This window comes from Grammomys surdaster, unplaced genomic scaffold (assembly GCF_004785775.1).
Source record: "Grammomys surdaster isolate TR1022 unplaced genomic scaffold, NIH_TR_1.0 437, whole genome shotgun sequence".
NCBI classification, from domain to species: Eukaryota; Metazoa; Chordata; class Mammalia; order Rodentia; family Muridae; genus Grammomys; species Grammomys surdaster.
The window spans coordinates 49,088-75,614 of NW_021604856.1; the positions used below are offsets into that span (position 1 = coordinate 49,088).

Genomic DNA, 26,527 nt, shown 5'->3' on the forward strand with positions numbered 1-26,527 from the left:
TTCCAGCACCACAAATCAGTTCTACAGGAGACCTCAGAGGATCCTTCCGTCTTTCTGGCCCCTTGGGAAGGATGAGATACCTAAGGGATTCGCAATGTATATATCTCAGCTCATCAGACAATGGGAATAGATGGCCATGGACCTCTGGCCAAGCCTTTAAGAAAACTTTAGCACCATAGCAGACTGATTCAGGAACTCAGAGACACAGCACAAACCACAGGAAAAAACACCTTAATTTAGGTCTTTCCTGGAGAGGCATGTCTGAATCACTTAGGTAGCTTCTTGAAGAGTCATGCAAGGAACTAGAGTTATCCTAAGGATTAAGTGCGCTGGCTATTCTTCCTGAGGATCTAGGTTCAAATCCCAGCCCCTAGTTGGTGGCTCACAAGTTTCTAAGTATTCAATACCCTCTTCTGGCCTTCTCAGGCACCAGGCATGAACATGGTGCAGACAGAGATTCAGGCAAAACATTTATAACCATGAAAATAAAATAATTTAAAAATAAGACTGGTGGAGAGCCAGTCCTCAAGGCTGCCCTGAAGTCACACGCACAGGCCTGCCCAGCAGCCCTGGCCCTTTAATTAGCTCTCTTGCCTATTGTGGGCTCCTAAGCATCTGACCACGGTCAGGATAGGAGCAGTGTTCACGGAGGAACCAGCACTCTACTCATGCTGGGCGAGCTTTGGTGGAACTCACCTCCGTAATCTCCTCCTTAGCCTGCTGTAGTTTCTCAGGCTTGTTGGCCCACAGCAGCCGAGCCTCAGACTCCCGCTTCTTCTGCAGCGTGGCCTGAGCATCCTGCCAGCGCTGCCATGTCTTCATGCGCTGGTCGAAGGCAGCCTGTGGGGGAGGGCAGTTGGGAGGAGCACAGGCAGCTGTCAGCAGTCCTGTCTGGCTCTGCCTTCTATTAGAAGGAGGCTCTCCCCGCGGCTGTGCCAGGGAAGCACTGAGCGAGGGTTCTACAGCCACTGTTAGCTGAGGCACTTAATGCCTAAAAAGCACAAGCTTGGGTCAGGGCCTCTTCAAGCTTCCAGTGGGCCAGTGCCATGCTACTCCCAGGGCTGGGTGACTGGAGCACAGAGGGTGGCCTGATGCCAATCCCTGACACTAAGAAGGTTTCCAAACTGCCTACCTCAACCAAGTCAGACCAAGAGTCTACACGTTTTCCGAGTCTGCTACCTGTGAGGAGCCAAGAATACCGTGGGAGTGAAGCACACGGTCCCACTCTAAGGAACTTATCTCCTGGGAAAGCCATCACTGTGTTAGCAATCACAGGAGATGTTACATATGTGCAGAGTACTGGGACAACAAGCAGCTACCAAAACTTAACCGGCCTTGCTCAGCTCTCGAGGTCTAGGTCTGCAGCCTTTCAAACCGACTGATACAAACAACAGGCGTGGTAACACAATTCTCTCCGTTTGAGACGAGGTCTCAGGCAGGCCAGGCAGGCCTGACCTCACTGTATAGCTGAGGATGGCCTTGAACTCCTGCTCCAGTCTCTCAAGTCACTATGCTGGCAGCTTAAGGAGACCTTACATAAACACTTAACATGGCCACAACCTACTCACAGACTTCACCTCACACTCACTCACAGGCTGCTCTAGGCTCTGCAAAGGTCACTACTGGCCTCCTGTCTTGGGACAGAAGGAGCACTGTCAGGACAATTGCTGGCCATGCCACCTGCACTAACAGGCTTCAGAGGCAGTCCACAGCAGGAAGCGAACCTGGGGCCAGCCTGGCCCTCTTCATTTGCTCTCCATTCCTTGCAAAGGTTCCTCAGCACAGCTCCTACTGAAGGCAGCGTGCAGGGCCACTGAAGTCGCTTTCTCTAGCTCTGCACAGGCTTCACTATGTATTCAATGAACTCACTATGTAGCATAGGCTGGCCTAGAATTTCCCATGATCCTCTTGCTGGAGCCTCCCAGCTGGGATTACAGGCATGTGTTTCCATTCCTGGCTCCTGAACTTTCTTAGCACTTTAATGTCAAAAGTTCAGGTACAGGGTGACTCCACATCTGAAAAGGCTTAAACTAGCCCACTGGGTTAACAGGACTTCAGGGAAGGACAGAAAAGAAACCTTTGCTCATTTCTCCATTACCACTGCTCGCTCCTGACATGAGGAAGGTGGCATGGGCTCTCTGAGAAGAGACCTGCTCAGAGCTCTCTGCTCTCAGGTTGCTGCTCCAGCCCATGGAAAACAAAGCTTAGCTTCTCTTTGCCCTGTTCACAAAGGTTCACCCTGCCTAGAGTCATTTCCAAAAGCAGTGGTCTCTAGGGAACCCCTGCCCCCCAAAACAATGCTCTTCACAGAAAGCTTTCCCTGGACAGAGAGAGCCCTTCCCCATGGCTTTCTAGCCTGAGAAGTCTAACTGGTTCTTAGAATCCCTTCAGCAGGCTTGCTTTCTTATATCTGTCTGGAATTAGCAGGACAAGGAACAGCTCTCGGGCTAGAAGTGAGGACCCAGGCAGCAGCTCAGCTCCTGACCCAACACAAAAGCTCCACAGTGGGAGATGCACCGAGGATTAGGAGCAGGAGAGGCTCATGCATCCTGATACTGTGCAGAATCAGGTCCTCACAGTGCAAATGCCAGGTTCCTCTCGGTTCTCCCTTTACCGAGGAGGCCATGCAAGAGCTACTGCCCAGGAAAGCTTCCTTAACTGGTTCGAGAGCTCTGGAAACAGGTCACCAGAGACATGAGGTATTTGACCTGAGGGACAGCGTGCAGTGTTGCTACCAGTGTGGTTAGCACAACACAAGGAGGGTGGGCCCTGTTGAAAGCTCTCAGCACACGCCTCCATGCGCACCAAGCCAGTACTGTATCATTACCTGACTCCTCACACTGGAAAGACAAGTGGAAGCCAGCAAGAGCTCTTATCAGGGCAAAGACCAAAGGACTGCAGAGTCACTGCTCCAGGAGCCAAGCAGCAGTCTGTAATAAGCCTTGCTTGGAGAAAGGTGCACAGAGAATACTGTCTGTCCTCAACAATAATGGGCCAACTTGGAAATCCAAGAGTGGGCTGCTGTGGGGCTCAGGATAACTAGAGGTACCGGCTGGTTTAAGTGGGTTGCTGGGTGTACAGGGTCCTCTCAAGAGTAAACCTACAACCACGCCTAAGCTAAAAACGAGCAAGTGACGAGCAAAAGACAGCTGGGGGAAGGACGGGAGGGAGGCTTACTCGGACAATGGCCAAGAGGCGAATATAGTCACTCAGGAGTTCCGCAAGGAGGAAGAAGTCATTGTTGGCCTGTTCCTGGTGGAGCTGCTCAATCTTTTCTTCCACTTCAGCCAGCTGGGAGAGTGCTCGAGACAGCGCTGTGTTGTCCTCGGAGCTCCCAAGCATGGCTAGACTCTTGGCAAACAGGGCTGTGTTCAGCGCTAACTCTGGAAAGAGGCAAAGACAGCAGAGGCTTCTGATCTCTCAGGAAAGGAGAAAGGCGGTCGACCCTGCAGAGCACAGCCTGTTGTGGCCCCTACGTATCTGACAACTAAGGGCTCTGCAGCCCAGTCTCCAAACTCAAAATGAAGGGAAATGGCCTCAGCTGGTCACAGGACTGGGAGGGAAACGCTCTCGCTGTCTACATATGACTAAGTCTGGCTGCCTGATGAAGAAGCCCCAACATTCTTGGAGAGTCAACTGCTTACTCATGTCACCAGGCCAAGGGAAGGAGTGGCTCTGGTATTTATGCTGGAGCTCACGGACTATCACATCTATGTATCACACACACACAGGCAGCCACCACACACACGGACACAACACCACACATAGAGACACAACACCATACACACAGACATAACACCACATACACACACACACCACACCACACACAGACAGACACCACAAACAGACTATTCCACTTTCTTCTGCAGAGCAAACCTTCTGTACGGGGCCAGTCAGAACCTTGGGCTCTGTAGGCCACACATTGTCTCTGCAGCATACTCTTCTCATAGCAACAGGGTCCAAGGGCAAATCTGTTCTTTCAGCCATGTCATAGCTTGCCAGCCCTTACACTGGCTTCATGCTAATGGTCTTTTAGATTTCTTGCTAGCAGCATGTTTAAGACACAGAAGGAAAGCATTCAAATTTGGAAAATTCTGCAAGTTCCCAATTAAGCAAAGCTCACTATAAAGGAGGGGGAAGAAAGACATAGAAGGCGTCCCTGCCTCCATACCTTGCTAGTATGACCATGTGCAAAACCAGCAACGTGGATGTAAGCCTCCAACTCCCATCAAGAGAAGCAGCGTGTACCCAGGCAGGCTCCCTCCACCCACTGCTCATAGTGGTTTAAATCATGTTTCTTGCCAGGAGAGCGGGATGTATCTTGCTTATCAGAACATCATGCAACAGGTAGGCGGACAATTTCCACTTGGATGGCTGGGAACAGCCAGCCTCTCATCTCCAGCCCACGGAGGACACCGACTTCCCCCAGTGCAGGCGTGTGTGAGCAGTGGTTACCTTTCCTATGGTTGACTAGCGTCTCCACCACAGCGTGCAGCTTCCGAAGGCGCTGCTCCTCACACTCCACCTCCTGGAGCTTCTCCTCGAACCACTGGAAACACACAGCCCAGAGCCGGCTTGAAAATGTTCAACCAAGTGCAAGGAGCTGCCTTTCTTTAGCAGCTTTTACCGAGGGCTGGTTTGTTTGTTTGGTTTTGTTTGTTTGTTTTGTTTTAATTGAAAAGAAAGTAATCTCAGAAATTTCAGGACTTCTCAGGGCATCTGAGAGGCATGGCTACTCACAATGTCCGATTCGTTCATCTTGATGGTCATTTTGCTGACTGCATCTGTAGCTTTGTTGAACATCTTAAGGAGACCAGCACCACTCAAAGCCTGCGTACCCATCGCTCGAGGCAGCTGTGAGACCAAGGCAGGGATGCAAGTTACCTGCTGCCGCTTTAGATTCAGAAGAGTGTCCATCATGGCATGTCCAAAACTTGTCAGCAGGTTACTTGACTATGCTAACAGGAATCTAAGACTAGTAAATGAGAAGCAAACCCAAAGCCCCATGGCAGTAAGAATCAATTACTCAGCTTTTGATATTATTTACAGAAAGAGAGCAGACTGAGTGTTTGTTATGTGGCCAGGCTGTCTGCCTACCCAGATGTGACCTACTTAAATACCAAGCATTTCTTCATATTTTTTTAACATGAAAATTATTTTGGGTGTCCGCATGGGCCACGGCACTCTGTGGAGTTGGTTCCCTCATTCTACCTTTACATGGTAACTAGCTGAGGTCATCAGGAATTCAGAGCAAGGATTTCCCCCTGCAGAGGACTGCATTCCTTTGTTAAAGTTAAAGGCTCCTGCAGGGTGTGGTGACACACACCTTTAATCCCAACATAGTCAAGGCTAGGTAGAGAGGCCAAATCTAAAAAAAAAAAAAAAAAAAAAAAAAAAAATCGAAGGTCCCTGCACAGAAGGGGACTCACAGCTTTGAGAGTTTACCCAGTGATTGAATGTCTTTTTTTTTGTTTTTTGGTTTTTTTTGTTTTTTTGTTTTTTTGTTTTTCGAGACAGGGTTTCTCTGTGTAGTCCTGGCTGTCCTGGAACTCACTCTGTAGACCAGGCTGGCCTCGAACTCAGAAATCCGCCTGCCTCTGCCTCCCAAGTGCTGGGATTAAAGGCTGCGCCACCACAGCCCAGAGTGATTGAATGTCTTAAGCACAGGAGCTATCTTAAGGGCCTTAGGTGTTCAGAAAGTCATGCAGTCCTCAAATTGAGACCATTTTGCTCCAAGGGGACATGTGACAATATCTGGAGATGATGTGAGTTGTCCCATCTAGGGAGGGAAAACTGCTGGCATCTAGTGGGCAGAGCTAAGCATCTTTCAGCACAGCCCAGCCCCAAAGGATTACCCAGTCCAAACTATCTCCAAAAACAAACCCTGCTCTAGGGTTACCGAGTGAGGAAAGGATAGATCAGAAAGATTCAGAAGTAGAATGAAATGACTTAAGGCTTTAACAGATTATTTTCAATTAAAAATTTTCATTTTGGAGGGAAAAAAAGTCTCATTACGATAATCCCATTTTCATTATAGTAACAAAAGCCTAACAACAGTCTTGCCACACAACTGACTTCATTCTAGTTTTCTAAGATACTATTTTTCTCCAGCCATGTGCCTTCTGCTTCAGAAAATACTATCTGAGGCTTCTTACATCCTTATCCCTTTACACTTTGTGTGTGGTCAACATAAGGTGTTTGTTGTGCGGATATATTTTATTTAGTTCTTTAGTTACTAGCAATTGGGGTGTCTTCAATTTTTCACAATCATGAATGCATAGTCTTTAAAAAAAAAAGTCCACTTCCATCAACTCTTTTGCTATATGGTGAATCTGTGGTCCGTGGTTGCTGGTTTTTAACTAATGCCTCTCAGCTTCCTAGCACAGAATACACATTCAGTTTGAAACAATTAGTAACGAATGAAAGGCATGCTGAGCCCCTGCCAAACAGAGCACTTTGCTCTGCGAGACACCATAGGTCATCATTTGACCACACACAGAGCTGCTTTCACTCGAGCCGTGGAAATCCTGTCCTCCTTGGGGGTCACACAAACTCACTGGCTATAGCATGTAAGTCTTTCATTTCCCTCAGGGAGCCGGAGATGAGGCTGAGCTGTGTGATACCAACCTCTTCCTTTTCCAAGAACTCCCTGACATCTGGGTCCTGTAACATGGTGGGATGACTTACAATTCTTTGAAGGTACCTAAAGGGTTAAAAAGTCACCAACAGGTTAGAACTCTATTTCCCTGGTTTGTTTTGTTTCCAGACAGGGTTTCTCTGTGTCACCCTGTCTGTCCTGGAACTCACTTTGTAGACCAGGCTGGCTTTGAACCCAGAGATCTGCCAGAGTCTGCCTCCCAAGTGCTGAGATTAAAGGGGTGCACCACTACTGCTCGGCTCTGGTTAGGACTCTGAAGGTTTGGGATGCTGCCCAGTGCTAGCAGGAACTCAAGTGTCTTTTATTATGTAAAATGGCCTCAGATAAGGCACTTAAGCAAATTTAAAATTTCATGTTCTTCACATTTCCCCAGAACCATGCAGTAGATTATGCAAGAAGGAAATATGGCGGTTCAGTGGGGATGAGAGGAGAGAGAGGGCTCAGGACTGAGGTGGGAAGGGAAGCGACACAAAGGTAGCTGAGGCTGATATTCACCCCAGCTCATCTCCAGCAGAGAAGCAAAGCAGCAGCTTCTCTACCTGACATGACCATCGACAGCTCTCAGGCACCTACCTTTCCAAAGCAGCCCTCCGTTTCTCAAGAAATTCTGCAGAAGAAGAATCTTCCTTCCCAACCTTCACTTTTGTCATTCCTAGAGTAGATTTTAAGAAACAAAATAAGCAGGAATAGCAACAAGGATACACCTAAGCTTAAAGAGTTATCTGAAAGACTGATAGTAAGGACGGCATCATCTAAAGTCAGGAGCAGGGGTGGACTAAAGTTCTTGTACTAAGTCCTTAGGAGTGTACATGCTGGGGCTGTAAACTGTGGGATTTAGAATGTATATTGTCTTTTAAAAAAAGGATGTGGTGGTACAAGCAAAGAGAGCTTGGTGAGTTCAAGGTCAGCTTGTTCTACATAGCAAGTTCCAGCCATCTAGAGGTACAAAAACAAGGGTGTGGGCAGTGGTGGCACATGCCTTTAATCCCAGCACTTGGGAGGCAGAGTCAGGCAGATTTCTGACTTCGATGCCAGCCTGGTCTACAGAGTGAGTTCCAGGACAGCCAGGGCTACACAGAGAAACTCTTGTCTCAAAAAACTAAAAAAAAAAAAAATCAAGTGTGTGTGTGTGTTCAGTGGTTATGAGTACTAGCTGCTCTTTCAGAGCATATAGGTCCTATTTCTAGCACCCACACGGGGTTCACAACTGTAGTTCTAAGGGATCTGGCAGCCTCTTAAGTCCTTGGGCACCTGCATACACGTGGTACACATACATGTAAGCAGGCAAAACCCCATACATACGAAGTTAAAAATAAAATAATAGAAAAAAATGCTCTGAGATTCTGAGTACAGACTAACAATCACTTGATGGCAGTAAGAAGGTTCCTTCCCTAATCCCCAAAGCAATTTCAATCTGGAAGGAAGAGCAATCATTAAGAGTCCTGAGATTAAGGGTATAGCTCAGTGATAGCTTCTACCTAATATGCATGAGGCACTGTATTTAAATACCACCACTAACACTACTTTATCTTTCCCAGGTTGTAGTGCGTGCCTGTGATTCTAGCACTCATGAGTCTGAGGCAGAGAGAGAAGATGTAAAAATAGCGTGGCTGCTTCTCCAGTACCCGTGTTATTAGAGACCACAGGCTTACCTATTAGGCTCTTCTCAGGTGGAGGAGGGACAATGAAACCATTCTGGGAGTGCTTCTCTGAAAGCTTTTCATAAAGACCCAGAAAGTCACTGAATCTTCTTTTCACTGCAAACTGCCTGCTTCTGAACATCGGTAAGCTCGTCTTGGGCAGGGAAAGAAAACACAAGGCAATTTAATTCCAAATCCAGGATGAGTATCCTGCTGACATCAAAGGAAACAGATTACCTCGACCTTTAGACATCTGGTAAATAACTTTGTCCAAAACAGAGGCTTTTCTTTTTTGGCAGCCTGGGAATCTAAGAAACTCTATTTAGAGTAATAATTTTCAGTGCATTAAAAAAAAAAAAAGGATATGTGATTTGGGTGGAAGGCTCACTGGGTAAGAAGACTTGCTCTGGAAGGATAAGGACCAGTTTGAAGCTTCAGTATCCACAGAAAAAGCTGGGTAGGGTTGGTGTTGATGTATACCTTAAATCCCAGCACTTGGGAAGAAGAGACAGTCAGATCTCTGAGTTCGAGGCCAGCCTGGTCTACAGAGCCATGTTCCAGGACATCCAGGGCCACACAGAGAGACCCTGTTTCAAAACACCAAAAACCAAACCAAACCAAAACCAAACCAAACCAAAAGAGCTGTGCAAGGCTGAACATGCCTGTACCTCAACACTGGGGAGGTGGAGGTAGAGACAGACAGGTAGATGCCCAGCGCCTTCTAGCCAACTAGTTTTGCCAAAAAGGCAAGCTTCAGGTCCAATGAGAGGCCCTGTCTAAGTCAGTAAGACAGAGAGCTATAAAGATATCCAATAAATTGTTGTGTGTCCACATGGAAACACATAAGTACACACACATGCACACTCAAGTGTATATGAGGTTACAAAGGCAACCAATAAAATTCAAATATAGTTTCATTTCTAGGTTAAGAACACTTGCTCTAATTAAACTAATATTGAATTCTAGTTAAAAGATACAATTCTATGGCCATCTGTAAGCAATTTGTCATTAATTGACTTACTTTAGCTACTAGAGTCAAAGCAAACAAACAAAACAAGACACACTGAAGAATGCTTCTAACATGATGAGGAAATCAGATGACTGTCTGCAGACAATAATCTCTAAAGTGCTGTAGGCTTTAGAGCTCGCTGGAAGGCTAAGGAGTAGTTGAGAGAAACACGAAGAAGTCTTCTAGTAAAAGTTAAAAAAAAAAAAATCTGGGGGGTAATGGCTCAATGGTTAAGAGCACTGGCTGCTCTTCAGAGGACCAGGGTTCAGTTTCCAGATCCCACATGGTCAGTCACAACCATCTGCAACTCCAGTCCCAGGAGATCCAACATACATACACATATAAACATATAATAATTATATATATATATATATATACACACACACACACACACACACACACACACACACACATACACAAACACACATATATATGCATTGTGCATTTGTGCATGCATGCATCTTTTAATTAAAAAAGCAGGAAAGCTAGGGAATATATAGGAGACATAGCTTTATATTTATATTGATACTTGCCAAATGGGCAAAATTTACAGAGGTTGGCTCTGCCAAGTACTGGCAAGGAAACGAATCAATGAGATTTTGAATAAATTGGTACAAAGACATTAAAAATAGCTTATATTCCTTGAATTTAATATTTCCTAGTTATTTACATATCTAGGGAAACATGTCCATGGGACACAGAGACATTAGAGGACGCATGCACAGAGCTCAGTTCTGAGGACTGGGAAGGCTGAGGGAGAACAGGGTTGTACACTGCAGTAACTCACGTAGCAGACTAACTACTGTAAGTCCCACCAGGGCGAGGGCTGGGAACCATGCTAGAGAAAGGAGGCATGATTCAGCGATTATCTTTATGAAACTCAACTCAAGATATCACACTCCTTAAGGACGCACATACAAGACTGTTTATAAGGGAAAGGAGACAGCTCAGGGGGCAAGTGCTTCATGAGCTATAGAGCCGTGGCTGTGCCAGCCAACCAGGAAGGCAGTGCTGACGCGCCAACAGTGCTCACAGCAGTGCCCAAAGGCAGTGGGCCAGGGCTCTCTTTGACTAGAGTGACAAAACAGTATCTAATTAAAGAAGGGCCAGATTCAAGGAATATAAGTTATAGAAAGTATGGGGAAAAAGTCAGGTACAGTGGCAAAATGCCTATGATTCCAGTACTTGGGAGACTGAGGCAGACAGTCTGGCTTTGTGTCAGGTGTGGTGGTGCACACTTGTAGTTCCAGTGCTAAAGAGGCTCAGGTGAACATAGCATAAGCTTGAGACTAGCATGGGCTACATAGGGAGATCTGTCTCCAACACCAACCTACCTCAAATCCCTCTGCTCTGAGGGTGCATATACATAGATTTTGCTTCTTTGAAAAAGGGTCTCGGCCGGGCAGTGGTGGCGCACACCTTTAATCCCAGTACTTGGGAGGTGGATTTCTGAGTTTGAGAGTTCGAGGCTAGCCTGGTCTACAGAGTGAGTTCCAGGACAGCCAGGGCTACACAGAGAAACCCTGTCTCGAAAAAAAAAAAAAAAAAAAAAAAAAAAAAAAAGAAAAAAAAAGAAAAAAAAAGAAAAAGGGTCTCAATTAAGTACCCCAGGCTGTTCTCCAAATCCTAATCCTCCTGCTTCTGCCTCTGTAGTGCTGGGTCTACAGATGAAGGCCACCATGTCTGGTCTAAGAACTGAAAAGCTGTAAACTGATAATTACTCTTCATTTGAGACAATCCACTAAACTAGCTACAGACACATACTTCCTAAGAGGGATAGGGAAAAAATGAAATATGATGAACATCTTAAACCTTGCACAGTTACACACTAAAGTACCAGCTTTCCGGAAGAACACTGGGGAGGCCTAGGCTGGTGTACCTAGTTAAGACTACAAAGGCAGGGGGCCCAGAGACATGGCTCAGAGGTTAAAAGCATTGGCTGCTTTCCCAAGGGATCTGGGTTGGGGTTCAGTTCCCAGCACCCAAATGGCAGGTTACAGTCATCTGATACTCTGGTTCCAAGTGGTTTTAGCACCCTCTTCTGAGCTCTGTGGCTACTAGGCAAGCATGGTCACATGGTGCACATGCAGGCAAAACATTCATACACATAAAATAAGATTAACAGGGCAATGTAGACTTGCTACAGCTTGATACATCGGAGGAGGTTATTGGAAATAGTCTAGGTGTTAACCTTGGTGTGAGCAGTCACGACTACTGAGGACATGGGCAGGCCACTGGGACTCACCTGGGTAGTGACTTTGTAGGCTACATAGGCATTCATACCATCCCCTGTGGGAGAATAACAAACAGGAGGGAATTATTCTTTCAATTAAGGAAAGGAAAGCTAATCCAGTAACATCTTTTTTTTTCTTTTCTTTTTTTTGGTTTTTCGAGACAGGGTTTCTCTGTGTAGCCCTGGCTGTCCTGGAACTCACTCTGTAGACCAGGCTGGCCTCAAACTCAGAAATCCGCCTGCCTCTGCATCCCAAGTGCTGGGACTAAAGGCGTGCGCCACCACAACCCGGCTTTTTTTCTTTTTTCTTTTTTTTTTAATCCAGTAACATCTTATGTAGAGACCATAAGCTGGGGGGTGGGGGGGGCCCTCTATTAGAAGGCGTGCTGCATTTCCAGGCTTTATATAGAATCCTAAAATCCACTTTTTCCTGTGCCTTGGGGGTTGTGCGGCACACATGCCCCTACGGATGCTGGCTGGGCCCCAGTTTGAGTTATACAAGAGAGTCAGTCCCTGTTTCAAAGCCAAGCTCCATTTATACCCTCACAGAGCTGCACTGGACACTGACAATTCATCTCTTGTTACCACGCCAATATTTGGGCTGGTTACACACATCTGTCCAAAACCAAACAATTCTCTTGCTGTACAGAGCAGGAGAAGGAAGCGACTGATGTAAAAGGAGACAAGCAGTTCTACCCGAGGCTAGCTCCAGGCTTGGTCTGCTCTTTCAGAGATCCCAGCACTGGTGCTGGCAGACACTGACCTCTCTGATCCAGCATGCTCACACAGAGCAAAGGGCCTGGCAGGAAGACACTTGGGCTGCCTGATGTCACAAAAATCTCCCTTTCCTGGAGGAATAATTTTTATGAAAAAGCCATTGACCATTAAATAATTTAGGATTCAAGCAACTGTTTTTCTCTGTGGTAGTGTTCCGACCTAGACCACTTAGGGACATAGAGGCACTATTGATTCCCTGAGCCTTGAACAGACAGATACTGGAACCCAGACAAAGCCCTAGTGCTGGACCGTGGGGTTTAGGGTTGGTTCCCCGACCCCTTTCCCTGATTTCTCCTCCCATGAAACAGGAAAGCCTAGGTCAACAATTCCCAGTTGTCTTGCTTCTGATCTGACTCTGGAATGAGGGGCGGCCAGGGGGAAGTGGGTCAGCAGGATCAGACTCTGCAACGTCCCTTCACTGTGATGGCTGAAAATGCTTGCTTTTATCTGTAAGTGCGCTCGCACACACGTGCACGGCTAGAAATTGCACAGAAATAGGAGGTATACCCATCTCACTGACACCTACCAAAAAAGGGTGTTGCAAAACAGGAACTACAGCTAATGTAAACAAATTACCTTACATTGACACTACCTTTACAATACTTTGAAACACTTACATTGCCCAATACTAAGAATTTTACCATGCATTAAAAACAATTTTTTTTAATATAATGGAAATTTCTCCCATCATAGGACAGTCATGGTTAGTTACATACTTTAGTAGCCACAGGAAGAAAAACCTAAGTGTCCATGTGCACTGAGCACATTAGCCAAGCAGGGCCTCTCTCCAGACACTGCAGCTATGGCAGTGTGTGCAAAGAGAGGTACAGAAGCCCCGAAAGCAGCCTGGTCACATGACAATCTGAAAATGCACACAGATCTCCTAAATAACTTCCAAGTTGGAGGTGACATAAGCAAATTGCCAAGATTCTAAAAAGAATACCCTGGTAAATGTGCAGTTCTTATTTAAATGTGTGCTGGAATGAGACACACATGTTGACTAAACAGCCCACACAAACAGAATACGCTGCTACAAAGATCAGGTCCTGATAGAAAAAAATGTATTAATTAGCTGGCCTCTTGGCATCAACGTGACTAAGAATATAGAACAAGGGGATGAAAGATTAGCATTTAGAGTAATTTGTGTTCCAATCTGATTTATGAGCTGTTTAAATGACTCTGTATGTAGGGTCAGGTATGCCCCTCTAGATAACATGACTTTACTTGAAAACGTTGTCTTCACAGATAAAATAAAGATATTAGGGTGTGTACTGGCTGATTTTGTGTGTCAACTTGACACAAGCTGGAGTTATCACAGAGGAAGGAGCCTCCCTTGAGGAAAGACCTCCATGAGATCCAGCTGTAAGGCATTTTCTCAATTAGTGATCAAGGATGGGAGGGCATTGTGGGTGGTGCCATCTCTAGGCTGGCAATCTTGAGTTCTATAAGAAAGCAAGCTGAGCAAGCCAGGGGAAGCATGTCAGTAAGTAACATCCCTCCATGGCCTCTGCATTAGCTCCTGCTTCCTGACCCACTTGAGTTCCAGTCCTGACTTCCTTTGGTGATAATAAATGTTTTCCTCCCCAACTTGCTTCTTGGTCATGATGTTTGTGCAGGAATACAAACCCTGACTAAGACAGGATGGATCAAGTACAACATGACGGTGTCCTTAAAAGAAATAGGGCCACTCAGCCCGGCGTTCCTGGAGGGATGATGATGTGGGGACTTAGAACAACATGGGACAGTGGTGACAAGGTGCTATTGCATCTTCAGGCCATGGCACACCTGAGCCGATTAGAAGGCAGAAGACAGGCAGGGTCCTTCCTTCCCTTCAATTTCAAAGGAACATGGATGGCCACGCCCACACCATGATTTTAGGCTTTCTGATTCAGAACTGTGAGAAAATCGCTAATTTTTGTTTTTGAGATAGGTTTTCATTCTGTAGCCCAGGTTAGCCTCAAACTCAAGGCACTCCTCCTGCCTCAGCATTCAAGAGCAGGAAGGACAGGTATAGCCTACCATCCCTGGCTTACTTCTATTGTCTTAAGTCTTTAAGTTTGTGGTCCTTTGCTACAGCAGCTCTAGGTAGCTAACAGCTTAGGTAACTCCTTTTCCTAGCTCAAAATCACAACAGTAAATATTCAAACAATTAGTAGCAGTAGAAATTTGTATTATTCTACTAAGGATGTTGGCAGCAAGAGACTCCTAGATACGTCACCCAAGGCCCTGGTCCTGCTTTTACAGTGAACCACACGCTGCCTTAACAGGATGCTGCCTTCCTTGTCCTTATGTTCCTCTTCTAATAGGTGAAGGGACTGAGTAAGATTTCCATAAATACCCTGCTGAGTAGCCGGCCATCCACTGTAGGAGCCCAGGTCCTCTGCAAGAGCAGTGGGTGCCCTTAACTGCTGAGTCATCTCTCCTGCTCCTGTTTGTGGCTTTTTACAAAAATTATTAATTAATTTTGCATTTCTATGTATGTGGGCACAACCATCCCATGACACACATGTGGAGGTCAGAAAAACAACTTTCAAAGTGGGTTCTATCCTTCAACATGTGGGCTTTGGGGACTGAACTCAGGTTGTGAAGATGGATACAGGTGTCCTCAGTAATCTTCTGAACCCCATTTGAGTTTCTAAAGATTATAGTTATAGTTCAAGTCTCTGGATTTTCTTCCTAAAGATAAAAAAAAAAAAAAAAATCTAAGTAATGTGCTTGAGAACTCTCTGACTTCAGAAGCACAGTTCCAGAAAAGAAACTGATGAAGCACTTCACATTTGCTGGCTCAGCTTCACTGAGAGCCACACCCAAACTAGCTGGTCAGGGCTCACGGTGACATCACAAGGGTCCAGGACACTTACCGATCTTCTCAGGATCAGTGATACCAACTGTCAAATCAAACTGATCTTCCTGTTCTTCTTCCTCTAGCTTTAAAAAGAAAAACAGGAAGAGTTGCTATAAAGAAGGCTAAACATCACACAATTCATTACTTGTGAACATATAAAGCCAAGGATGTTCTTCTCAGTGCTCACTTCTGTCACACAACACCAGTGAGCCAGTGCCTACAAGTCGTGTACCAGTTCACAGTCATTTCATGTACATTTCCTCACACCCCTATTTTCACAATAACGAGAATTTTAGTTGACTTTGCCTCCTTCGGACTAAATGGGGAATAGGGAGAGGCTGTATTCCTTCCTGCATATGGGAGCTCCAGACAGTAAATAGCATTAGTGACCAATGAAAGCCTTTTGTTGTCCTTGGGGGAACAGACACTGTCTAACAAAGAGTTCTCATTTGATTCTGGTTGGGCATTAACCATATGTTTCCTTCAGGAGCTGTAAATGTTTTCTTAAGGTTCAACTCCAACAGAACTCCAGCCTGGCAGCACATAGTCCCAAAGATGCAAAAGGGAGAAGAACAACAGCGTATGCTCTCACCTCCTCATAGCTTGGCTGTGGCTTAGGAGAATTTGTGGCTTCTTGCGGAGGATGAGAAATAAGTGTTTTGCCTGGCATTGTCTTCTGGTTATTCTGTGTGCTGTCCAGGGAGAGTTCCACTGTGGCATCTAAAACAGTTGATAGTTTAAAATGAGTGTCAACAGTGGGTTTTAAAGACTGAACGTCAGTCAGGTTGAGGCCCGCAAGAATGGCAAGCACCTAATATAACAAAAACAAGAGGCAGTTTTTACATGAGCCAAAGGAGACGGCACTGAGGAGAGGGCTGCTCTAGCACACGTTTGGTAGAGCAAGCTCTCCCTTTCATTTCAGACACAACTGTTTGGCTACCCTAGGCTAGGGAACCAGGAATCTAGCAAAATAAACATGTCAAATAATTTTACTCTTGAGAGCTGTCTTAGTTAGGGTTTTAATGCTGTGAACAGACACCATGACCAAGGCAACTCTTATAAGGACAACATTTAATCAGGGCTGGCTTACAGGTTCAGAGGTTCAGTCCATTATCATCATGGCAGGAACATGGTGGCATCCAGGCAGGCATGGTGCAGGAGGAGCTAAGAGTTCTACATCTTCACCTGAAGACTGCTAGCAGAAGACTGGCTTCCAGGCAACTAGAGTGAGGATCTTAAAGCCCACGCCCACAATGTCACACCTACTCCAACAAGGCCACACCTCCAAATAGTGCCACTCCCTGGGCCATGCATATACAACCTATCACAGGAGTGGTCACTCAAAACCTTACATGAAGTTTGTTTATTCTTGTTTGTACAAGAGAGTACCTCTGGTTGTCTGCTTTATACACAGCATGACAGATCAGGCAAGTCCGCATCAGAGGAAGTCTCAGGAAAAATATCAACCAGAAAACGCACAGCAACACTTGGGAAAGTGGGGTTTGGTATACCTGATCGCAGCACAGTTATGTTGTCGGTTTAGCAACTAGTCACAGTGACAGTTCAGCTATATCCTGACAGAGTAAGCTCTCATTTGTAAATGCTACCAGAATGGGGAGAGAGAGCAGCAGACCTGAAAACATTTCAGATTTTGAAGAGAAGATCCGGCCTGCACTTTAAGAACTGCCTCTATCTGGAGAAGACACAGGTGAGCAGAACAACTCGTTCTCTGTGTGTTCCAGAGAAATGACTTCTAAAATAGCATTTTGTGCCATTTTTAGACACTACAATTTCTTATGCAAATGTACTTCCAATGTAGAGCAGTAAAGCTAGAAGGTCTAACCCTAACCAGTTCACTGTTTTTTCTTTTTAGTAAAGAAAAACATAAATATTCACTTATGGGTTTTGGTCTGTTACGTATTCAGTTTAGTCTTGGGAACCACAGAGAAAACTGCTTCCTTTTCTTTCTAGATTTTCACTAGGGGCCAGGCAGAACCCAGAGACAGTTGTAGGTTACTGTGCTCATCACTGAGTGTGAATCATTTCTGCAAAATACCCTGCCGTGGGGCATAAAACCAGGAGCAGCACACAGAATGGATATGTTAGGTTGTGAGGCCTTTGAAACAAGGAGTCAGCTCAAGTTTGTATAGGAGATTGATTTGCTTTATGCAGGTCCAACATAACAGATCAAGTTAGTAAATGAAACATGTACTATTCACTCAAATTATTCATTGGGTGAAACTGGGGATGAATTTGTAATCCCAGCATTCCAGCCAGGCCTAGAGCACAGACCTGAAGTCTAGCTACTCAGAGGCTGAGGCAGGAGGATTCAAGGTCTTCCTGAGCAATTTAGTCAAACATTGTCTAACAACAACAACAACAACAATAATAGAAGCCGAGGCTCGCCATATTGTACAGAGGTGCCAGCGGCTGGATCTCGCTCCAGCCATGGCCAGTGCAGCCATGGGCTGGGGCAGGAGTCTAAATGTCTCAGGCTATGCAGACAAATGGAACTCAACCATTAAGCAAAACATGGGAATTCAGTTTGTACGAGTTACAACGAACATCTCATGAGGCAATAACAGATGGCTTAGAAATTGTGGTTTCACCTAGAAATCTACACAGTGAATTAATGTGCCCAATTTGTTTGGATATGTTGAAGAACATCATGACCACAAAGGAGTATTTACATCAGTTTTGTGCAGATTGTATTATCACAGCCCTTAGAAGTGGCAACAAAGAATGTCCTACCTGTCAAGGAAAAACTGGTTTCTAAAAGATCACTAAGGCCGGACCCAAACTTTGATGCACTCATCAGCAAGACTTATCCAAGGCGTGATGAGTCTGAAGCTCATCAAGAGAGAGTGTTAGCAAGGATCAACAAGCACAACACTCAGCAGGCTCTCAGCCACAGCACTGAGGAGGGCTGACGATACAGGCCATGAGCAGATTATAGTGGGGCAAAAAGCAGCAGACTGAAAATGGCAGCGCAGCAGAAGACAGTGGTGACAGTTCCCATTGTAGTAATGCATCCACACACAGCAATCGGGAAGCGGGCCCTAGTAACAAACGGACCAAAACATCTGATGACTCTGGGCTTGAATTTGGTAACAGCAATGCAGCAGTGGCAATTGATCCAGTGATGGATGGTACTAGTGAGACTGAGTTAGTCTCCAGGCCCCATCCAGCGCTTATGGAGAAGGGCAACAGCACACAGACAAGAGACATAAAGGCTTCAGGCAATGCCACCATTGATCACTTATCCAAGTATCTGGCATGAGGTTAGCTTTAGAAGAGCTTTGAAGCAAAGGAGAATCAAACCAGATGAACCTGGATACAGCCAGTGAGAGACAGAACACTATTTACATAGCCACAGCCAGTGGCCAGTTCACAGTTTTAAATGGCTCCTCTTCTTTGGAATTGGTCAGTGAGAAATGCTGGAAAGTGAACAAACCCATGGAACTTTATTATGTACCCACTGAGGAGCACAAATGAGCTTTTAAAAAGCAATTCTGAGACTGAACTTTTCCTAGTCTATTCCTTTACTATTAAAGATGCACCATTGTTACTTTCATGGACAGATCTGGGATATATTCAGTTCTCTTTCTGAGCCAGACTTGTTTACACTATTAGATTAATGTCTCCTTAATTTAAAGACATACTTTTTGGAAGGGACTCTAGTAACTCAGTACTTCTCCACTCCCTTAACAGTAAATCTAAGTTATATGCTTCTAGAACATGCGGTTCCTTTGGGGAGGACACTCTGACCTAGGAGTTTCTTGTAGTTCTGTATTCTTTATTTTTTCCTTTCAGTTTTTGGTCTTTTGAGACAGGGTCTCATTATAAACCCTGGCTAGCCTGGAACTTGCTGAGTAGAACAGGCTGGCCTTGACCTTGGAGTAATACTCCTGCCCAAGTACTGGGATTCTGCCAACTTAAGATTCAGTTGGCCATCAGTCATCTTTCCCCCTTTCAAAAGGTTTTTAGCTTAAAGAATGTTGGACTATATGTATTCTGACTTTTTCCCGTTGGAGTTTTCTATACAAACTGTAGTATCTTCATGAAGACTAAGGCTCAAATTTACTGTGCTTAAAACAATTCTCATAGGATTATTATTTTCATGGTATTTTCTTACATAATATCTCATTTAAAGGAGGTTCTTTACGAACTTAGTGTCCATTGTCATGCAATGTTTTGGTTTCGTCATGTGTTTCCGCTGTAAGTTTAGAACTTCTGATCATGGAGAAGAGTCGCACAGAGTTCTTTGGGAACATAGTTCATTTACAGATTTCACTGAAGAAAGAGAAGTTTAAGTTGGTGAAAATACATGTATTTCTCTGTACATTTGAGAGTTTTTTTCTTCTGTATTTTACTGTTCCTTTATTATGTATGTTTGATGCTTTTCTCTATTAAAATACCAGAGATTATGGAAATATTTTGCACTTTAGCCTTGATGAAAAGTACAAGATGTGTTCAAAGCTTCCCTTCATTTCTTTTTCTTTTCTTTTTTTTTTTTTTTTGGTTTTTCAAGACAGGGTTTCTCTTTATAGCCCGGGCTGTCCTGGAACTCACTCTGTAGACCAGGCTGGCCTCAAACTCAGAAATCCGCCTGCCTCTGCCTCCCAAGTGCTGGGATTAAAGGCGTGTGCCACCACTGCTCAGCCATTTCCTTTCTTATTAACTCAAGAATAACATGATAGAGCGTTAAGAATAGAAAAGAAAGTTTTTGTTTGAAGAGGTCTTTGCATTTTGAGTTGCCCTGTGTTTATACATTTGGCGCTCTGGTAATCACACTCTGTAGAAACAGGTTAATGGAGTGTGAACATTGCATTGACATATAGTAAGGCAATTCCGTAGAAGAGCGTCAGCCAGTTGGGTAGCCAGGTAGCCATTCAGATAGTCTTAGTTTTGTATTGGCAAGGTGTTGACAGTCTGGGAACCATAGACTTTCTGCTGGCCAGTCAGACTTAATGTTTTAGATTTCATTTCTGTCCCAATGCTACATATGACTCCAAGTTCATATTCTCACAGTATTTACAAAGACATGTTTGCACTGAAAAATTTAACCCAAAAGGGTTTTGACAGAAGGAAGAGACTTCCGGTACCATTGTAACTAAAGTGTCAGTCATTTTAACTATTCCTCTGTCTGTTTAGATAGACTGGAGACAGCTTGATGCTTTAATCTCGAGCCAATTATGAAAACTTAAAGGCTTATTAAATTTTTTACCATTTTACTGAAAATATCTGAAATTTGTTTTTACAATTTTTTTGGTACTCTGTGCCCTAAGATTTGACAACCACTAAAAATTATACGAACTTTTATATCTAATTCTTTTTCTGGGGTAATGTTAAGTTGTATGGATTATTAATGCATGTTTGCTGAATATAACTCGTTTTGTGAAGTGATTGCTTAGATTTTATTCGTGATATATTAGATTAGCAGTTGTATTAAATAATTAAATTCTAAATAATAATAATGATGATGATGATGATATGCTAGTGTCCTGGCTACTTTTTATGTCAACCTGACACAAGCGCAGTCATCTAACAGGAGGCAGCCTAATTGAAAAATGCATCTGTAAGATTGGGGTGTAGGCAGGCCTGTAGGATATTTCCTTAGTGATTGATGTGAGGCAAATCCACTGTGGGTAGGGACACCTCTGTGCTGGTGGTCCTGGGCTCTATAAGAAAGCAGGATGAGCAAGCCATAAGAAGCAAGCCAGTGAGCAGCACCAGTTTATGGCTTCTTCATCAGGTCCTGCATCCAGGTTCCTGCCTTTTTGATGATGGACTTTTTTGATGGTGCAGAAGTGTAATCAAAACAAATCCTTTCCTCAGAGCAAGAGTGTTTCATCATAGCAACAGAAAGCCTAAGTAAGATCCTGGGGATCTTTTTCTGTGAAAGGAAACTTGCCTCATGTCTGTGAGGACCTAGGATCAATCCCTGTATCATGAAAAAACATTCCTAAGAAGCTGAAGTTGGATAAAGGAATGATAAGGAGTTTGAGGCCATCCTGGGCTACATAAAAGGACCCTGTCTCATCTGGACATGGTGTAGTCTAACCTTCATACTTATAACCTCACACTTTGGAGACTGAGGCAGAAGGACTGCCATGATTTTGAAGCTAGCCTGGGCCACAGAATAATGAAGGAAAAGGAGAGAGGGAAGGGAGATTGAGGGAGGGAGGGAGGGAGGGGGGGAGGGAGGGCGGGCGGGCGGGGGAGAGAGACCCAAAGACACTGTCTCAACAAACAACCAACCAACCCCACCAAAACTAAAACAAACAAATAAGTAGAAAAACCAAAAACCAAAAAAATCCAAAACCACGAAACACCAAAGCTAGAGCTAGGCTAGCCTGGGCTATACAGTAGAATCTTATCTCAAACCAAACCAAAGGGAGGAGGCGTAGCTCAGCGGCAGAGCACTCACTTAGGCACGCCCAAGGGTCTTGGACTCAATCTTCAGAATGAAAACTATAACTGAAATATCTGTGGTTTGCCAGAGGAATGTAAAAGCCTTTTGAAAAGCTGAGCGTTTCCTATAGAAATGACTATGACAGGTCAAACCTTTAAGTATGCCTAGGGATGAAAGCATGGGCTTCTCTCCTTTGCATTCCTAACAAGGATATGTTTGAAAAGCCTTTGAGCTCTAGAGAGACCGATCGGCACTACAGTAACCTTGCAGAAAAGAAATCTGAGCTTTGCATTTCCACTCACTATTAGTTGACCGGGAACACCTAAGAACACACTCAGGTTTCACAGTAGACTCTCCTGTCTAGAGGTATCCCTGTTCCTTTCTTAGTAGTGAGGCAGCAACTGTCTGCCTGTGTCACTGACAGCAGATGACATAAACCACAGTGACAGTGCTGAGAAAATCTGTAACAACTCCACATCCACAGAGAACCAATCACAGGGGTTACTGTGGCAACAAGAGCTCACGCCATGTAAGGGAAGATCACATCAATTTCAAAGGCTCAAACACAGAAAGTGTGCCTTCTTTTCAATGTGCTAGGTAAAGACAATTCATTCTTTGCATTTTATTCTTTTTCTTTCATCTATTCCTCTCCCTCCAAAAGACCATTAACTACCAGAACGCATAGTGTGCACATCAAGGTTTCAGAGACCAAATGAGGCAGGAAATCTTCTAAGCCTTTATATCCTTCCAGCCAATTTGTTCCTTTCCTGTTCACACCGCCTGGGCATTTTTGTTTATATTCAAATTTAAAATATCAAGATTTACATAAACTTTCAATTTTTCTTCTAAACTCAGATTCATGTAAGATTCATATATATATTCCACCTCCACTAGTCTCTCTGTCTCTACCTCTCATGGTTCTAAGGACTGGGCATGAGGGCCCATGTCCAAGTTCTAGCACTTAGGAGGCAGAGACACAGTCAGAAGTCTGAGACCAGCCTAGTTCACGCAGCTAATTACAGGTTGGTCAAGGATACATAGTAAAATAGTGTCTCAAATTACCTAAATAAGGCCCAAAGTGATAGGATGTACCTGCAATCCCAACTATTTGAGAAGCTGATGCAGGAGGATTGTGAGCTCTAGGTCAAGTTACACAGAAAAACTACACATTTCAAATAAAAGTCTAGAGCTAACTGCAATGGCCAATAACCTCATACTTTTGTGAGTTCCTGTGATTCAGTATTTCCTCTGACTAGATTTTTAATATTTAATAATTTAACTCATAAAAATTAGATTTTTGTTTGTTTGTTTAGGGGTTTTTGTTTGTATGTTTGTTTGATTTTTATTTTTTTGAGACAAGGTCTCATTTGGCCTGTGCTGGCCTTGAACTTGCTAGGCAGCCAAGGATGATGGCCTTAGACTCCTGATCCTCCTGTCTTTACCTCCCAAGTGCTGGGTCACAGACACAGACTCTATTGTGCCAGGCTCAAACTTTCTAACTTATGCATATGTACAATGGTTTTCAATTTAATAACTCATAACTGAAGGGGCCTACATTTTGAGTCTCTACTTGCCTGCAAAGAGGTCCTGTGGCTCTTGGTCTTGTTCCTCATGGATCCCATTTTCTTTGGAACCATTTTTGACAGGAAAAAGGGATGTGGTTTTCTTTGGAGACTGGGGTTTAGTCTGAAAACAAAAAGATATTTTGAACAAAATGGAACCAGTAAAAACAAACTTGGCCTACCTAGAAAGGGACCATGGCATGCGTCCCTCCACTCTCACAGGTGTTTAGAAGAAGACAGGCTCACTAGTTAGCTGGCTCAGCAAGAGGCAGACCATTGCTCGAACTGAGAATGCTGCTGCTCAGGTGACCACAGGGCTAAGTTCACACGTATTAGGTTAATTTGTATAACCAACATCTTGCTGGAATATGATATCCCAAACCACACGATACCGACATGGGTATGGATACACACAGGTAATTTCTAAAAAAAATTCTGCCCCAATGCCTTTCTGTTCTGGTGACCTTCTCTCTCTCTCTCTCTCTCTCCTCCTCCCCCTCTCCCCTCCCCCCCCCCTCTTCTTTTCTTTTCTTTTTTTTTTTTAGGGTGGAGTATCAAGATAGGGTTTTTCTGTGTAGCCAGATCAGGTTGGCCTCAAACTCAGGGATCCATCCACCTGCCTCTGCCTATCAAGTGCTGGGATTAAAGGTGTGTGCCACAATACCCAGCCTGATGACCTTTTTTATTTCAACTGCTGACAGGGCATATTCTAGTGACATCACATTGGAGTTCAGAATTCAAGCTCTGATCCTAGGCTTTCTTTGTCATGTTGGCTAAACTATTAACGAGCTTAGCTATCCTAACTCACCTGACAGGCACAGGGAGACAAAACACTTTCTGTCTAATGCTGCTTACAGGTACAGTTGTTTTACATGGACAGACATTTTAGCCACACTCTATGGTAGACTAGAGAATAAGCCCAGTCATGCTTGGTCTAATAGGCACATAATGAAAAAGCAGTCAGTCCTTGGCTTTTATTAAAGCTCAGGGCAGAGTCACAAACAAGAGTAGGGAAGCTCCCCAGGCAGGCACCAGAGTGAACAAAGCTGGATTGTGCCACATGCATCTACAGAAAGCCAGTTTATGCTACTGCAGGGCTTTGAAGTTAGACCCTAAGGCGAAGGCAGTTAAAAGACCTGATTTAAGGAACTTTTCCTAAAACACTCCCTTAACAAATCTGAGGGCATTTGTTCCTTGAACAGGCCTTTCGGACCCAGAACAAAGTGAAGTGACAGATCTTCTGGGACACTCTTGAGTTTCTCATGCAAACAGCTTCCTCACCATATTGGGCCTTCCTTTTCAAGGAAAGAAAATTTCAGCTGCATTTGGTTTGTATTAGCAAATCATGCCTTTCCTGGGCTGTTCTGCGCTAATGCAGTTCAGTGGTAGATGTCAGACATTATACTAACCTGTCAGAGAAGGTGGCACCTCCTATAGCTCCTCTCAATTGTAAAGAACCAAAGAGAACTACCAAAGACAAAGAAACAGAATGAAAACAAAACTAGTACTTCCTGCCTCCAACCACTGCAGCCTGGCCTCCTCCCTCCAGACGCTGCCTCCTTCCTTCATGCTCACTCAAGGCGAGCTCAGAAGCCCACCTTAGCTCTTTGAACTTCTTTACCTATGGCACCAGCCCTCTTCAAAGAAAAACTCAGGGAGCTCAAACTCAGGAGGCACCAGAACAAGCGGACTACAGGAGAAACAAAAGCAATATGAAAGGCCCTGTTACAATTTCCTTTTTAAAAATCCAAAAGAATCTATCCCTGTGATAGGTAGATGAATAAACCTGGCTCTCCACTTCTGATCTCCCACCTGATCTTGGAAGGCTCAAGATTAAGACTGTTCTAGGAAGTAGCATTAGAACAGCAGTTTGTCTTCGTTCTGCTAATCAAGCTATACAGGTCCAGATGAAAAAGCTACTTAGAGACAACCAGAGATCCACTACCTGCCCCTCTCCCTCCGCCCATAAGCCGCGACCTAAGTGTGATGGAAACAAGATCTGTGCTATTAGTGAGCCAGGTAACAAGTACCCTGGAGACTAGAGAAAGGCTCTCACTGATTCCCTGGGGCCCACACACACGACACTCCCGGCTGAGCTCCGGACAACTGAACAAAGGTCCCACACTACTACTCTAATCTTCATCTGTAGCTCTTCTGTAACAGTAAGTATGTGTATATGTGCATTTATATTACATTCACAAACATCTTTTTCAGGGCTGGGGAGATGGTTCAGTGGATAAAGTGCTGACCACACAGGCATGAGGGCTCAACTTCAGAGTCTCAACACACACTTAAAAAGCTAAGGACAGTGGGGATCAAGCAGAGACAGGAGGATCCTGGGAGCTTACTAGCCAGCAGCCACTCTAGTCAATTTCTCTCTCTCTCTCTCTCTCTCTCTCTCTCTCTCTCTCTCTCTCTCACACACATACACACACACACACACGCACACACTATTTTCCGTTGAGTTGTATTGTTATTGAACAAACTAACCTTACTGAGGAGACCCTACTGTACAGGTAGCCTTCATTTTCATAGCATAATAATGATCTCAAGTTTAACTTACAACCAAGAACAAAAAAACTGAGCAAACTGAACAAAGTCACTTAAAAAAAAAAAAAAAAAAAGAAAAAAGAAAGCGATAAACCTTTGGGTCTTACTACGTAGCCCAGGCTGTCCTCAAACCCACAACACTCTGGCTAACCATCTCCCAAGTTTTAAGGTTAAATGTGCATGACACCAAACTGGGCCAGAACCGTTTTTAAGAAAAGAAGGAGGACACACATGTTCACGGCGTCTCCGCAGTATGCTGGTGGAGGAGACATGGTGAAAGAGGGCTACAATTGCTTGCCTTCAAAATATAACCTGCCCAGGTATTGCAACAGTTTGCATATGTTATATCTAAGGTTAAAAGCTAATTCAAAAATTTTAAGATTGTTTTTATTTTTAATTTTGTGTCTGTGTGTTGGTATGGGCTTGTAAGTATAGTTTGTGGAGGCCAGAGGCATCAGAGTCCCTGGAGCAGGAATTACCCATACGGATTCCAGGAACCAAATTCAAGTCCTCCTCAAGAGCAATATCTGCTCATAATCTGTGAGCTATCTCACCAGCCTCCAAAAGCTAACTTTTAACTTGTGTAAAACTTTGTTTTAAGAAAGCTAGTTTTGGCCGGGCGGTGGTGGCGTACACCTTTAATCCCAGCACTTGGAAGGCAGAGGCAGGCAGATTTCTGAGTTCGAGGCTAGCCTGGTCTACAGAGTGAGTTCCAGGACAGCCAGGGCTACACAGAGAAACCCTGTCTCGAAAAACCAAAAAAAAAAAAAAAAAAAAAAGAAAAGAAAAAAAAAGAAAGCTAGTTTTGGACAGGTAAAAGTCTAAGATGAACTTATTT

General features: G+C 44.4%; 1 protein-coding gene and 1 pseudogene across 1 annotated transcript in view; one reads left to right on the forward strand and one right to left on the reverse strand.

The window, feature by feature from the left end:
- The window catches only part of Snx1 (sorting nexin 1), a 39,137-nt gene that overhangs the window by 1,735 nt on the left and 10,875 nt on the right, over positions 1-26,527 (reverse strand). Inside the window, exons 2-12 of the mRNA XM_028781453.1 lie at positions 23,152-23,263; positions 15,755-15,882; positions 15,179-15,245; positions 11,553-11,596; positions 8,311-8,452; positions 7,232-7,310; positions 6,628-6,703; positions 4,741-4,854; positions 4,456-4,549; positions 3,178-3,383; positions 697-840 (exon numbers count right to left, since the gene is read on the reverse strand). Of these exons, the coding sequence (XP_028637286.1) occupies positions 697-840; positions 3,178-3,383; positions 4,456-4,549; positions 4,741-4,854; positions 6,628-6,703; positions 7,232-7,310; positions 8,311-8,452; positions 11,553-11,596; positions 15,179-15,245; positions 15,755-15,882; positions 23,152-23,263 (1,206 nt within the window). The remainder of the gene's footprint in view (positions 1-696; positions 841-3,177; positions 3,384-4,455; positions 4,550-4,740; positions 4,855-6,627; positions 6,704-7,231; positions 7,311-8,310; positions 8,453-11,552; positions 11,597-15,178; positions 15,246-15,754; positions 15,883-23,151; positions 23,264-26,527) is intronic.
- Positions 13,068-18,657, forward strand: LOC114632852 (annotated as a pseudogene).